The 15,654-nt window shown below is 46.1% G+C and overlaps 2 protein-coding genes across 2 annotated transcripts; one reads left to right on the forward strand and one right to left on the reverse strand.

Annotated features, from left to right (window-relative positions):
• Positions 1-228: 228 nt before the first annotated feature.
• On the reverse strand, positions 229-5,288 carry RPL9 (ribosomal protein L9). Its single transcript, XM_075420712.1, has 7 exons — positions 5,179-5,288; positions 4,980-5,095; positions 3,986-4,081; positions 3,521-3,653; positions 2,018-2,098; positions 1,414-1,532; positions 229-345 (listed from the first exon to the last, which is right to left on the reverse strand). Exons 1-6 carry the CDS (start codon positions 5,222-5,224, stop codon positions 1,426-1,428), a joined length of 579 nt encoding a protein of 192 aa, XP_075276827.1. The 5' UTR covers positions 5,225-5,288; the 3' UTR covers positions 229-345; positions 1,414-1,425.
• Positions 5,289-5,824: 536 nt separating this feature from the next.
• Positions 5,825-15,527, forward strand: LIAS (lipoic acid synthetase). Its single transcript, XM_075420714.1, has 11 exons — positions 5,825-5,975; positions 6,774-6,946; positions 7,612-7,705; positions 8,447-8,527; positions 8,737-8,893; positions 9,755-9,812; positions 10,876-11,004; positions 11,649-11,794; positions 13,462-13,532; positions 14,294-14,405; positions 15,346-15,527. The coding sequence occupies exons 1-11, from the start codon at positions 5,883-5,885 to the stop codon at positions 15,396-15,398; spliced, it is 1,167 nt and encodes a 388-aa protein (XP_075276829.1). The 5' UTR covers positions 5,825-5,882; the 3' UTR covers positions 15,399-15,527.
• Positions 15,528-15,654: the final 127 nt, after the last annotated feature.

Raw genomic sequence — 15,654 nt, forward strand, 5'->3', positions numbered from 1 at the left:
GCTATGGTTCACAACTGCCACTTCATGGCTTTACATGCCCCACCACGAGGGTTCCAAACTGTCAGACTCCACTCAGTCTGAACGCTCTCAGAGACCAGGAGAGCAACGCGCACACCGTGCTAACGTTATCTTGCATCACCCCGTGACAATCTGCTTCTCCAAAAGCCAAAGATCTTCAACAGGTTCACACAATCACTGTTTAGTTCTTTAAAAAAAGAGGCCAAGATATGAAATATGTTTTATTTTATTAAATCTCCCATGATGTTCGGGTTTTTGTATCAGATTCTTCGAGATGGTACTTTCTGATACAATGTCTCATGGTGGTTTGTTTCAGGATCCAGACAACTGTAAATAAAAAGTTACAGAGCTTTTAGAAAGGTTTTAGCACTGCAAATGTGAAATTCAAAGTTTATAGACACGTGACAAGTCAATTTATCTGAGAGTTTTAATGCAAGACAAACATTAATAGCTCAAACAATTTGCTTTATTTTATGCAGACAAGATTACTTGAAGATGCCTTCAAACAGAACAGCTCACAACTGTTTAACAAGCAAGTAACAACTTGTTCTGTCTCTCAAGGAACTCAGAACAGCACTAAAAATCATTTTTTCAGTAGCTTGCAAGTGTCTGGTACCTGTCTGGTGATAAAAAAAAAAATTTGGTCTATGAAACTCACTTCATCCCCATTCTCTGTCTCAAGCTTAGGCTCAGAAGGCACACAACATTTATTTGACTTGCACATCAGCCTGTCTCATTCTGCACCAGTGTTCTGTACCATGCATGGAACCATGTGTAGCTGAAATGCATCAAAATGCTTTAGCAGTTGAAAACTCTTCAATTATCCCCAAAATCCTTGTGCTCAACTCCAGTACCAAATGTACATACACAACGTAAATAGTTGTCCGTGTTAAACCAACCTTTGTTTACAAGCATTTACACACCACCTACACAGAAGGGCTTTGTAAGTAACTTCTGTGCCAACCACATTTTTTAGCGAAGTCAGCATCCCATCCGGAGGAACACCAGTCCAGGGAAGCCTTCTCTGTAAACAGCTGTGTAACGGTCTGTCACGCTAGCTCAGCTGGTTCTAAACTCTCAGCCACCACCGCAACTAGCATTCACAGCATCGAATACAGCACTTGGATACGAGTCAGGTATTTCTTAGAGTTAGGTATTTCTCCATACAGTAGCCTAAACACCAAGTTGATGAGAGATGGAAAGTTGCTGTCAAGAGACCTAGCAAAATTTAAGTTTTACGATACCTCTCATGATGCCTTTTACAAGCACAGCTGCATCCCTGTCAGGAACCTGCTTAACCACAGCCTTGTTAAAGTACATAAACCCTGTCAGGCCCCCAGATCGAGTAACCATTTCTACACGAAGACATACAATCCTTGCTAAGATGATACCAACCTATTCAGAGTTCTACTCGTCTGCCTGCTGTACTGTTCCTTTCTCGGAGACATAGATACCGTCCAAGAATTTCCTGATATCCTTGTTCTTGACCGTAGTGGCTTGCTGGATCAAGGCAGCTGCAGACAAAGCAAGACCATTAGCACAAAGCAAGAGGTCCAAGCCAACTCATAGCCTCTGTTAACTCTCCAGTATTTCAACTAACAAATGAAACTGACATCTGGAGAAACAAATTACCAGCTCGAAATCCTGTCCGTTTTAACAAAAAAGGAATGCATTTCACTGAGCCTGTCTTGGCAACTTGGAGCAGTGAGAGTTTATTGCTGCACACTCGTACAACTGAAAAGCTGAGAAGTTTGGTGGCAAAAAGGCCATCAATACCGACTCAATAAAATGGTTCTGTGGACTCCTAAAAACGTCTCCAAGTTTAGAAAAAGCTTAAGAAACTATGAAAAGTAATTATGGTGACTAGAGAGAAAAAAAAAAAAAAAAAAAATCTGTCGTTTACCTCAGGGTTTGAGGAAAAAGACAGTTTGCTAAGCTGACATCCTCAGATAAAAGCGGCCGTATCATTGTATCTTCCCACGCATCTACTTTCACAAACCTGAATTGGAGACCAATTCAATGTCATTCCCTTCAAGGATCAGCTCATCTTTCTGGGCTTGGGATATTGCACAGGAAACACCTACAGAAAGGAAAACGCACAATCTACATCACTGGTGAAGACGTTTAGCATACTAATGAAACAGTATTCGTGTCCTGACCCAATTTACAGATCTAGAAAGTAGTATCCTGGGCAATAATTAGCTTCTATGACTTTGCTAAAAGTGTCTCCCAAATCCCTTCCAGGACTGTCCTCCTCACACAATTTCAGAACTCAAAGATTAGTGCAAGTCATGCTCTGGATTGAAAACAACTTAAGTGATATTCCTACTTAAACATTACTGCGTTACAGCATCAACCGCCAACACCACATACAAGCCAGAGATTTGGCCAGCATGGCTTTGCCAGCTAGGTGGTGCCATTTTCCACACTCCCACGTTCACCCAGACAAAACTGGAGTCACCCCAATCAAAAGTCGTTAGAACAAACGCCTGGCCCCTGACACAAGAAGCACCACGTTTATACTAGCAACGCCAAAAATACTCACAAGGAGTAAACACTAACACATTCAAGATACTAACAGGAGTCTTCCGCTTGCAAGGAGAGTAACACAAGTTTGATCTATTTAGTCAACAGATGTTAGCTTTTAAGCCAGCACTTTACTATAACTGAAGTAAATGCCAACTTAAAAAAAAAAATCAAATACAATAATCAAACCCACCCTCAATATCTCACAGTAAATCTAAGTCAAAGCCACCGTAACTCCCTCCATTTTGGACAAGTCTGATGCATTCATCTAAAGACACCCCAGAACACTACCAGTCACACTAAATATCCTTGCCCATACCTTCACCAGAAGCGGAACTATTAAAAAAAAAATGTATATGGAAAAAGTCTTCCCTACAGTCTCATTGTAACTGTGTTTACATGTTTCGTCTCCTCCTTTCAGAAGTTTAAAAGCTCCGTCCAATGTCTATCCTGTCAGACATTTTTCTAAAACTCCAAGTATGCAAGACATAAAACCAAGAAGTAAGATAACCATTTTGGAGGTTATCATACATACTCCTAAGCAATCCAGAAATTCAAAACACAACAACGCTTCAAGGACCAAAATATACAGTGCGGTGTAAACCTAGTTCACGTACAACGGTTAAAACCAAAACACCAATCTACAATTAAGCATCTGCAGTCTACCAACTACAAACACTGTCAAGATCTCACAACGATGGAAGTAAACATTTGGCTCCTTGTAACCCCGGTTACAATAACTAGCTCTAAACCAGTTATTAGCTATTAGCTAGCTCTCATTACTAAAAATAAATTACAGAAGCATTATTAATAACTCTAACCAGTAGCAAAGGTACCGTAACATTACATAATTCCAGACAGGTAAATGCTACTTCAACAATCCTCCACCATCTCCCATTATCGGCAGCATTACCTAAATAAAATAGTTTACTATTTCTAACTAGGGTTTCTAAAGTACATCTCCATATACGCTTACCTGGCCTCATACGCACTCTGCGAATGAACTTCTCTCCCAAGAAGTTTCGGATTTCCACAAGCGAGCCATTATCCTGTATAACTACGTTGATTGGGAAGTGAGCATACACCGACCTCATCTTGTAACGAAATCCCTAGAAAAAAAGACATTGTCCGATACTGAAAGCAGTGTGCATCCAAAAGGTAAAACAGATCCGTACCACTTACTGGAGATACCTAAACCCAAAATATATTGAAAATAGTTTCTTAGCAAGAGCAAGCCACTGAGCCCAAGAGACATCCAGAGTCTACTATCCGTGCTTTCTTCCACCTGCAGAACTTGTCTGACAGGACGTGCAAGAAAAAAAAAAAAAGGAAAAAAAAAAGCTACACTTTGGATGCTTAGAAAAGTCTCACTGAAGTAAAAGGCTGTCTGTTGTCAGTAACAAAAACGACAGGAGTTAGCCTATTTCAAAATAAGACTCACCAGTGTAACACCCTTTATCATGTTCTGTACATGGCTGCAAATTGTGCGAACTGTTGCCAGCTCCTTTCTGTTACCCCACCACTTGTCAACACGTAGCTGTGTTAAAAAAACAAACGGAATTAACAAAGCTTTCAGTATACTTCAAAACTGGAAATGAAACGTTTCTGTGACAAACTAAGAATGAGAATCTCAGGTAAGCTACTTCAAAGCCCTCCCAACAAAAGCCCAAAGGTATTCTGTTTATCTGAAAAACTATTAAAGGCTCACCTAGCTCAAGTCTTTTATGTCCTAACCCCCAGACACAAAAGAAGTAATTTTTGCTTCGTATCTCACTACTGACAAATCCCCAAAGAAGCTGGGATAGCTACTCTGACATCTTAAACTGAAAGATGCTTTATCAAATGCTAAACACAGAACAAGTTGTTCCAAAATCAGTCTCCTGTGTATTACCTACCAACTTTTTAATGAAACACTGTGTAGGGGTCCAGTGCTTTAATGAGACCCTAGATGCTCGGGAAAAAGCAGCTGAAGTCAGCCACTCTTCCCCTTGTTGTGTAGTTTTCAAGACTGTACAAAAATATTATGCATTTATTTAGAAAACACCTGCTCTCCTCACATAACTTGCCAATTCTGGGAATTAAATATAGAGATTCAGTTCTGTCTAGCTAAAATGAGCCCACTTATAAGACACAACATTTAACCATCAACCCCTTGCTGCTAACTGTCTGACTGTAACTGCAAAAGAAAAATCAATCAATCAATCAATAACTTCATGCCAGTGCATCACAGAACATCAAGAATTCCCCAGTTCCCTAGCAGGCCCCAAGGCTTCACGAGACCAGCCTCTTTCTGAAAACACAGAAACGCGCGAAAAACTAACTCATCTGCAGCTACAATTTCTGGTTCCCTCTCCCACGCTATCCAGAAGTTTTCAAACTAACCGTAAAGCCGCCCTCCCCTCTCCGGGCAGCGAAACGACCGCCGCAGCACTCACCTTTTTGTGTTTCTTCCCCAGGAGGGAGAGCTCCACGTTGATGTGGTTGAAATCCCTCCGCAGGGTTCCCCGGGGGCCCTTCACGATGACCGTCCGGCCCTTCAGCGAAACGCTGACTGCAAACCGAGGGCAGGCGTCCGTCAGCCGGCGGCGGGGCCCTGCACCGCTGGCCGCCGCCCCAGCGCACCCGCGGACCTACCTTGCTTGGGGATGTCAACCGTCTGGTTGCTGAGAATGGTCTTCATCCTGCAAGGGACAACCCAGAGGAGCTGCGGGTCCGCACGGCCCGGCCCCTCCGCTGCGCCCTCCCCGCTCCTCCGCCCCGCAACGCCCAACCGCGCCGCGCCGAGCCGGCGTCCCTCCACAGGCCGAGCCCCCGCCGAGCCAGGCTCCGCGTCCGCCGCCGACACATCCCGCCCCGGCCCCGCCAGAGCGGCGAGGAGCGGCGGCCTCAGCGCTCAACTCCACAGCGGGGCCCGGCCCGGGCCTAGAACCGCCGCGGGGGGGGGGAGGGAGAAGGCGCCATCCCAGGCGCTGCCCCCCGGCCGGCCTGGGGAAGGGACGCGGCGGCTGGGCCCGACGCCGCCCCGAGAGGCTGCCCGCAGGCGGACGCGGCGCTCAGGGGGCTCCCGCCGCGGATGGCCCCGGCTGCCGCGGAGACGCCCGCCTCACCTCGCAGCGGGCAAAGAGGAAAGAGACAGCGCCTGACGTCATCACGCACTTGTAGCCGCTCCCGCCTCCTAACGTCATCACGCCGGGGCAGCCGTTCAAGAGGCGAGAGTAGATGAGGCCCGATGCGCCGTGAGCCGACCGAGGCGGGCAAGGCGGAGCGGCCGAGCGGTGCGAGGATCGATCTCTGGGGCCGGTCGGCTGCGGCGGTCCGGGCGCCCCGCGGGCCCCGCCATGTCACTGCTGCCGCTGCGGGGCCGCCGCTCCGGGGCCGCCGCCACCGCCGCCCGGCGCCTGCTACTGCTGCTGCCGGGGCCCCAGGGACGGGTGAGTCGGGGCCGTCAGGGGACGGGGCGCGTGGTGGCGGCGGCCGGCGCTGCCGTTATCCGAGCGCGTCTCTCGGAGGCTGCGGGCCGCCCGGCTGGGCCTTGGGCAGGGGCATTCCGGGGGGATCGTGCCTTCTGCCTGTCTCACCTGGCTGAGAATGAAAAAGAGCGTTCGTTACGTGTTCAGCTGAAACGGAGTAGGCTTAGGAAAGGCCTGCTTGAACCCACAGAACCACAGGATGGCGGGGGTTGGAAGGGACCTCTGTGGGTCATCTAGTCCAACCCCCCCTGCCGAAGCAGGGTCACCTACAGCAAGCTGCACAGGACCGCGTCCAGGCGGGTCTTGAATATCTCCAGAGAAGGAGACTCCACAACCTCCTTGGGCAGCCTGTTCCAGTGCTCCGTCACCCTCAGAGGGAAGAAGTTCTTCCTCATCTTCAGACGAAACTTCCTGTGCTTCAGTTTGTGCCCATTGCCCCATGTCCTGTCGCTGGGCACCACTGAAAAGAGTCTGGCCCCATCCTCCTGACACCCACCCTTCAGATGTTTATAGGCATTTATAAGGTCCCCTCTCAGCCTTCTCTTCTTCAGGCTGAACAAGCCCAGCTCCCTCAGCCTTTCCTCACAGGAGAGATGTTCCAGTCCCCTCACCATCCTTGTAGCCCTCCGCTGGACTCTCTCCAGTAGCTCCTCATCTTTCTTGAACTGGGGAGCCCACAACTGGACACAGTACTCGTAAGCGGAGTGCGCGGTGCCGGTGCGTTTGTACTTGGGTAAACTGCATCATCGCTTCCTTTAGGTGTGCGGGAGCCGGGCATGCGAGCGGCACACAGCGTCGGGTTCTTTGACGGAGGGAAAAAAAGAGTTTCTGCAAAATGGGCCGGACCTGCAAGACTTTGTGTCCGGAGATCTGTCGGACCGGAGCAAGTGGGCTGAATACAGGGGCAACTTACGGCGTCAGAAAGGAGAAAGGTAAGGGTGATTTCAAACAACCAGAGCTGCTTCCGTGCGGTACCTTTCGCATTTAGGATTAACTACACAATGTATACAATGTAGGTTTATTCTGTCGTGCTGGCCTGCCAGTCTCATAATTGTTCAAGAAAGAACAAACACAGTATGAACTCTGAGTGCGTAAGGAAACATGCAGACACGGTGGTAGTGTCTCATTTGAGTGCCTGTGCCATGGACTGCATTAAATTACAAATATACAGCAGTAGGTGGGTGTACCCTGCTTTGGTGTTGAAAAAATGCTATTGATAGAGTAAAACAAACAAAGACTGAATTAAAAAATGCTTAACCCCCCCCATATTTCCACTTACAAATTTGATCAGACTTTGTGAAAGCTGTGTAACGTACACTGCCATTAATTGTTGCGGTCTGCAGCGTGGGACTATTAAATCCCACCGGTACAGTTAACAGTTTTAAACCTTCCAGTGACAACCAACTCCTACTCTTGAATGTTGGGATGATGATAAACATGGAAAAGTCCGTTACGACTATGAATGGTGTTAATATTGGTTGCTGGGTTGCATCTGTTTTCAAGCAGCCTTTCCTGGTTGAGATCTGTAACAAAGTGGATCTGTGAAGTTAATGGAAGCTTAATTTATTAATCTTCGTGTTTGTTTGATATTACTCAGGCTGCGACTTCCTCCATGGCTGAAAACAAAGATTCCCATGGGAAAGAACTACAATAAACTAAAGAATACCTTGAGAAGTTTAAATCTTCATACGGTAAATCTAGTGCCAACCAAGTTTTCCTGTGGAAATAAGGCATTTTTTTACAGATAGAAAATTATTTCTCTGTGGAGGACAGGTAGAAATAATTTCTTGCATGATCTTCAATGCGGAAACCAAGCCCGTTGCCAGTGATGAATTTTACCCACAAAGAATGAAGACAAATCTAATAGAGTATTTCACGGTTTTCCTGGTGCGATTTTAAATACTAGGGTTTACTACTTGCATCACCAAAAAGATCAGAGGATGCTATGTGTGACTTTTTAAAGGAAACACACACAATTTCAGCGTTACATAGAGTTTTGCATGAAAAGAAATTCTAGAAACTATGTATATCATTAAATATAGTGGGTATGCATTGAGAGCTTTTTTCCTTTTTTTTTTTTCAGAGTAAGATCATGCTTTGATGAATCGTAGACTTTGTCAACATTTCAACAGTTTTTAAATTAAAAATGTTAATGATAATCTGTGCTAATTAATAAGGCAGTTAGGTGGTTGAGGAGTTTTAGGAGTTGTGAAGTAGAGGAAAATAATGGTAATGGATGTCAGGAAACATTTCTTCTCTTCCTAGCTATTCTGCTGACTTCTTACAGAACAACGTGTAGCTCTGTTAATCTCCTCATTTATCGAAGAAGGAATTATGTTTTGTTTGTAGGCTACTATTGAAATTGTTTATTAATATAATAATAATTTGCTATAATAATACTGAAAAAAGACAGGCACATCACTGTCTTTTAGGTATGTGAAGAAGCCCGCTGTCCCAACATTGGAGAATGCTGGGGAGGCGGTGAATATGCTACAGCTACAGCTACTATTATGGTAAGCTATTAACCACTTCTTAAATATTCTGTTGATGTTTGAGCTGTTTGTTGTTGGATCTCTGCTGTAGCGGTGCGGGCTCATGACAAGAAATTGGGAGTAAATCACTGTCCTCATTGTTTTGCTTAGTACTGGGGTTGGTCTTATCTAGCTGTTTCCCAGCTGAGCAGTAGCGATGCGTACAGGCAGGAACGTCTGTCTTGTTTCAGCTGATGGGTGACACATGCACTAGAGGCTGCAGATTTTGTTCAGTAAAGACAGCAAAAAACCCGCCGCCGCTGGATCCCGAGGAGCCTTACAACACAGCGAAGGCTATAGTGGAGTGGGGCTTGGATTACGTCGTGCTGACGTCTGTGGACAGAGACGGTTAGTGCGTTGTCCCTCCCGTCTCCCAGTCTGAGCGCTCGCCTGCGTTGCGTGGGGCAAACGCAGACCCTGGGGAACAGCGGTCACTCGGCGCAGTCATTGGGGATTACTGTTTTACAGTGCTGAAACTTTGCGAAGTTTCTACGTATTCTCAGTACTTCTCTATGTCTGGTGAAATATAACAGAAGTTACACTGTTACTTAACATTAAAATATCACAATGTTTTATTAAACATTTTAACTTTTATCCCCCACAACACTTACATACATACCATGTTCTATTATTTGATCAACAAACCCCCCCCCAGCCCAAACATTCATATACAGTGACATTACAGAACTTCCATCCAAAAACCAAACCTGGAATAAAACTGAAAGTTGCCTTTCTCTAAGGTTGTAGTAGCTGCTTTGTGGTGACATCACATAGGTGGGGAAAACCATTGCAAAGACCATTCGATATACTTTGGTGGAAGGTCCAGTAGCTTCAAAGTGGCTTGCAATAGAAGGCCAATAATCTATATATTTCATTTCTTGTAGAAGTGTTTCTCAGACCAAACCCACGAACAGATAAAGCCATTCTGTGCTCAGGCTGACAGTGAGCCTAGAGACAGGTAGATTCGGAGTAAACATCTGAAGTCTGCTCTGAACAATCACAGTCAGACTTTGTGCAGAACAAGGCTGGTAGAATATCTGTTGCAAACCTTTGGCATAAGCAGTAAGGTAAGACTGGGGTTTGACTAAGAACTGCTTTATTAGTTTGCATTTAAATTTGACTCTGCAGGTTTTTTTTTTCCCGGCTTTGATAATAAGTAAATACATTTCTTGAACAGAAAGGTTAACTGAGTAATTGAAATGCTTCTAGATATGCCTGATGGTGGAGCAGAACACTTTGCGAAGACAGTCGCTCATCTGAAAGAAAGGTATATTTTTTATGTATTACTGTCATTATTATTACAACTTTAGAATGTGGTACTGCATATAGGTCGAAACTACCTTCAGCTGGATTATTCCTGGGGCCATGGAAATACAAAAGTCTGCCTTCAGTCTATCTATGATCCTTTTTTCCCCCCCTGTATTTTGTCTTTCTCATATAATGGCCCCAAAGTATTTTGAATTTGGATGCATTTTCAATTTAGCCCAGGCTTATTTAAAGCTAAACACTGAGTTATTTATTTGATTGTGCGGCTGGTTTACTGGGAAATGAGTACATACTGTGGAGGTATGTTCGTTCTCGAAGCTCAGGGCTCAAACACAGTGGACTTAGGTAATACACGGTACAAAAGAAGGGGGGTTTCTCTTCCAGCAGCGATCGGATTGCTTTGTGTTTTCGCACAACGGCTGTTTCCAAGCCTGCGATTGCACCTTCCCGCTTCCCCGAGCTGTGCCGCCTTCGCTCTCTGTGTCCGTGCCCTGCACGCCGTCTGGCAGCACACTTGTCTACCTGCCGGTTTAATTCGTGTAACCTCCCTTGAGCCTTTTTCCAGCGCATCCTGGGACTGGAAAGGTTCCTGCCGTTTTCCCCACCTGCCTTTGTGAGTGGAGATGTGGTTGCTGGACGCCGAGATTAGATTGCAGGGCAATGACGCGGAGTCCTCCTATCCCGGTAGGCAGGATGATCGCTCCGCTGCGTTCTGCAGCTGCGATACTGAACTCGTGTTCACCTGCGACCAAGGCACATGAAAAATCACGTATAAACAGTGATTGTGATTGTTTTAAGAGACTGCTGGAATCGCTTTTTGTATTTATTATTTGGCCTTCGTTCTTCTATGTCAGCTCACAGTGGTGAAGTCAGGAATGAAACGGGTGATGTTACACCGGAATTGTAATACCGGCGCTGGCAGAAACGCGTGGGCTTAGGGGCGCATCCCGAATTAACTTTGCTCATCAGCGCACCGGTTGCTCGGTTGTTGGTTGGTTTTCTGCTGCGCTGGGTTTTCTAGCACCGGCGACCCAGACCCCGCAGCCGCGTTCCCTCCCTCGCAGGTGCCCCGCGATCCTAGTGGAATGCCTCACGCCCGACTTCGGCGGGGACCTCGGCGCCGTCGGGAAGGTGGCGGCCTCGGGCCTGGACGTCTACGCCCACAACGTGGAGACGGTGCCGGCCTTACAGAGGTGAGCGCGCACCCGGTGCGGGCGGGCGGGGGCCCGGCCGAAGGCCCCCCGCGCAGACCCGGGGCCGGCCGAGGCGCGGCGAAATGGCGGGGGCGCCGGCGGCCCGGCCCGCTCCCGGCCTGCCTTGCGCGTCGCGCCCTGGCCGCCGCCCGCCGGCAGAGGGCGCCCGCGCCGCGCCCCGGCCCCCGGCGGTGCCGCGGCCCCGGGCGGAGCCGCCTTGGCGCTGGGCGTGGGGGTTGGCTGCGCCTTGGCCCAGGCCCTCGGCCCGGCCCCTCGGGCTAGACCCTCGGCCCAGACCCTCAAGCCAGGCGTCTCAGCCCGGCCCCTCGGCCCAGTGCCTCGGCCCAGACCGTTTGCCCGGCGCCTCGTCCCAGCCTTTCAGCCCCGACCCTCAGCGCGGCTGCTCGCCCCGCCATGGGGGTGCGCCGGGCCGGGGAACCGCGGAGTCCGGTTTTGGTCCTGAAGCCCCCAGGAATCTGGCTCGCCGTGCTTTGGGGCCATTTCAGCCGGTGCCGTATCAAGCGGCTGAAACCTCTGCGCTGCCATTTTCGCTCTGTAGGAGCAGAACGCGGGTTTCTTGGCGCCTCTTAACTTCTGTGCGCCCTTTCATGCATTTCTTCTCCTTGCGCTGAAAACACGAAAAGGAAGGTGCGCGACCCCCGAGCCAGCTTTGAGCAGTCCATACGGGTGCTGAAGCACGCTAAAGAGGTCCAGCCCGGCGTCATTTCCAAAACCTCCCTTATGCTGGGGCTAGGCGAGACAGATGAACAAGTATACTCCACAATGAAATGTAAGTTGGTGGTGAAATACATGCCAGAATTCACCAGTATGAGTTTTCTTGTGTTAGAAAACAGTTGTGAGCGTTTTTACCTCTCGTGCAAATCAGTTTGCCAGTGAAGGAAATATTTTTTAAGCCGGGGGGGGGGGGGGGAGGGGGAAGCTTGTTTAAAAAAGATTGAACTCCTGAAATATTTTGTCTTCATATGGCTTTCAAATTCAATTTGACAGGTAGAGCCACCTCCTGTTGATTTCAGTGGAAATTAGAACTATCTTTGTGTGACTGTATTAACATGCTTATCTTCGGAATACTTAAATAATGGGCTTGCAACATAGCTGCCTTATTGTGCATTCCTTTTTAGAGATAGCAGACCTTATTGTTTAAAATAATTTCTTTTGGTTTAGTTAGATGTAAAAACGTTGTTATTATCCTTGGAGTTGTAGCACGTTCTTATGTTTTTGTATGAACGTGTTTTGAAGAGGAGAAAAGTTCACAGCGGTAAGTGAATGCAAGGAGCTGAAGTCCTATGGCTTTTCTTCCATATCCTGAAAGAATGTCTACCTGGTATTTTATTTTGTGTACAACAACTTGGATTTAGAATGCAATGATGTAGTCTAGTTTTTGTGCAGCTGTCCCATACTCTGGACCATAAAATTACAGTTCCTGACTTTCACATTCTTCCTGCCTAGCGTTTCGTAGCCATGAGAGTATGAAAGTTCAGATTTGGTGGTATTTGTTTTCAGGTCACTTTCATGGATGTATGTGGAGCCAAGCTTTACCCGCCACGTTCATTCAGTTAGTCTGATTTTGTTCCCCTTCCCTCATCTGGGTACGAATTAAAGAACACTTGAATGTGCTGATATTGAACCAGTTTCTTTACAGAACCATATCAGTCGAAACAGGGATTCCAGGGTAGCAGTGTGTGTAACGCCGGAGTCAAAACACCGTCTTTTCTTCCCATTTGACATGGGGCAACCAGCCCAAGTAGCCAGAAAAGATGTGGACGTGTTCATGCAAAATCTGATTCCTCAGCCATCCCTTTGTTCAGAATACCCCGCTAGCTTCAGGGAGCTTAATCCTTCAGGCTAGCTGACTGTCAGGTGTCTGAATTTCCCTCTGTGAGCAGACTACCTGAACTCATTTGCTATACATTGATTCTAGTATATACTCAAATTTTAGCAAGGTTTATGAGATTCTGCAGGCATCAAAACTAACATACATCCTAAGTGTCCTAAGTGTGCAAAACGGGCAAAAGATGTTGGCAGTTTCCCCTGATTTATAGCTCTTTAGAACTGTCCGCATCTTTTCAGCATGAAGTCTCTTGAAACAGCGGAGAGGTGCCAAGCACTCTCGATTAAAAGCACCGACCTAAAGACACAATGAAAACCTGTAAGATAAAACAGGCAAGAGCATGTCACCTCTGCAGTGAGCGCAGGGCAATGATATCCTCTCTCGGTTTAAACTAGATAGCTCGGGTCTTGCAGCGACATGGAGCTCAGAGTGAGGCACGTGGCTACTCCTCATGGAGGCTGTAAGCTCCTGTTGCTGGAGAGCAGAACGCAACCCCCGCAGCGTGCTGCAGAGTGACCTTTGTTCCGACTTGGAAGGGAGGGGGGTTTCTAATGGCTGACAATCCCTTGTGATCCTGCTGCCACTGAGAGGGAATTCTGTTTTTACAGTATTGCGGGAAGCAGATGTAGACTGCTTGACCCTAGGACAGTACATGCAACCAACAAAGCGTCACCTGAAGGTAAAAACGCCTTTAATTTACAGGCAGCGTTATGGTCTGTACCTTGCACAGTCAAGTTTCCTCTTTCTGAATGGAGGCTTGATATGCATCCTTACCTTAACTGCGGATGTTGGGAAACATTTCCTTCCTTGTTTAACCTGGTCTGAATCTGTTACGGACTCTTCGCTAAAGATGACCTCAGCCATCTGATCCCTTCTGCAGACTTCCCATTGCTACTTCCTGCTGTTAGCTGGGGAGGCAGCTGGAGCTGAGGCGTGACTCTGGAAACAAGAGTTTCAGTGTATGTCTCAAACGTGATGGCTCAAGCCGGCTCCCCTGCAGTATCTCATAGGCTCTGCCTTAATGGTGCCACTTCAGCTGGGGAAATTACCATTTTTTCCTGCTGTAATCTGTCCAGAGCTCGAGCCTCTGTTCTGTTACTGTATTTCACTGAAATAATGGTTAGTGAAGAGATTTGCAGGACTATTGTATTTTTTTTTAATAACTTGGAGGAAAAAAAAAGGTTTGCTCAAAAGGACCATTCAAAAACAGAGTGAAGAAAATAATAACTAGAAATAAATTCTAAACTTTTCAGCTGAAAAGTAGATAAAATGCATTCTTTTGGCAGAAAGCAGAAAATTCAGTTTGTGACTTGACTGCGGAAAGTTTTGTAGTGTAAAATTTTGAACTTGCAGTGTAACTGCATTTCATGTGACTGCATGCTAGCTATAGCCATTTCCTTTGCATTAATACCTGGTCAAAATTAATTTCTTTTCACTGAGGTTGAGGAGTACGTAACTCCCGAAAAATTTAAGTACTGGGAAAAAGTAGGAAATGATCTTGGATTCCATTACACTGCTAGCGGGCCGTTAGTGCGCTCCTCCTACAAAGCAGGTAAGTTACTGAAAAGCATTAGATTCTTTAGCACATAACATTTTATTACATAAAGTTAAAATGGTGAAGTGATATGCAACAAAGCTCACCTTAGCTCAAGGACACCTTATATAGTCTTTTTTTTTTTTTTCAGTTATTTACACTTACTGTCTTCTATAGGTCATCTAAATACATCAGTATGATAGTAATTGGTATTTGTACAATTGCCGTGCTGCTTAAGATAATTTTTTGCCAAACCTAGTTTGTACTATACTTAACGCATGAGGCAGGATAACAGGTACCCAATTTGCATGTTTTCCTTTACGTTCTGACTCTTGGATGCTTTAGTGGGGCCCTTTGTTGTTTGTGATGTAATTTTGTTGCTTTCGGCAGAATTTATTTACGGTGCCCTACAACGAATTAGGCACAGTTATGGCAGTGCTTTTTCTGACAGAGCACTGGGTATTAAGGAGCAGCTGGTATTAGTGGAGCTGTTGTGTAGGTCCAGCATCCTGCTTTTTCCTAAGGAGAGAGCGGAGAAGACTCATCTGGGGCACCTTGCTTCTCAGACGTTTAATGGCAGCTCAAACAAGCTTTATGGCAGGTTTCACTGTGAATTGCTGATACTTATGAAATATGAATTAATTTTTAATTAAATCAATTGACCTTTGTCTGTTGGAAAGCACAAAGAAGCAGAGCGATTTCATACAATTAGACACGAGGAAAACCAGAACTTTGGGGGCGGAGGAGTTGTTTGCTGGGTTATAGGTTTTGGTCTGAGTTGGTTTTACGTCCTTGCTATAGGTACTGAAAGTACTGTTGTGTAGAACTGAATCACTATAAAATAGTGGGAAGAACAGTTGTCTAGTAGGGTAGAATACTCACATTAAATGTGTATTATTTTACTTTATTTCATTGAAATACCTACAAATAATTTTGGTACTTTTTTGACTTTTAACAGGTGAATTCTTCTTGAAGAACTTAGTAGAAAAAAGAAAGACAAAAGCTATCTGAAAACGAGAGTGAACCTATTTAAAGCAGCTGATTCTGAGGATCCTTTTTTCAGTGCAGAATTATGCTCAGTTCCAGACATGCAGAAGAGCAGATGGTGCATGTATGAATAAACTTACTATCTTTCCAGAACACTTTTCTCTCACTGAAATGTTTCACATTGTTTTACCTCATTTCTCCTGGCAAGGCTACAACCACATAGTACTTCTAGTGTTCAGTGAAAAGTTGGAAGATAGAAGTGATTTTGAAAGAGTGATGG

Source organism: Opisthocomus hoazin, chromosome 5 (genome assembly GCF_030867145.1).
Source record: "Opisthocomus hoazin isolate bOpiHoa1 chromosome 5, bOpiHoa1.hap1, whole genome shotgun sequence".
Taxonomy (NCBI): Eukaryota; Metazoa; Chordata; class Aves; order Opisthocomiformes; family Opisthocomidae; genus Opisthocomus; species Opisthocomus hoazin.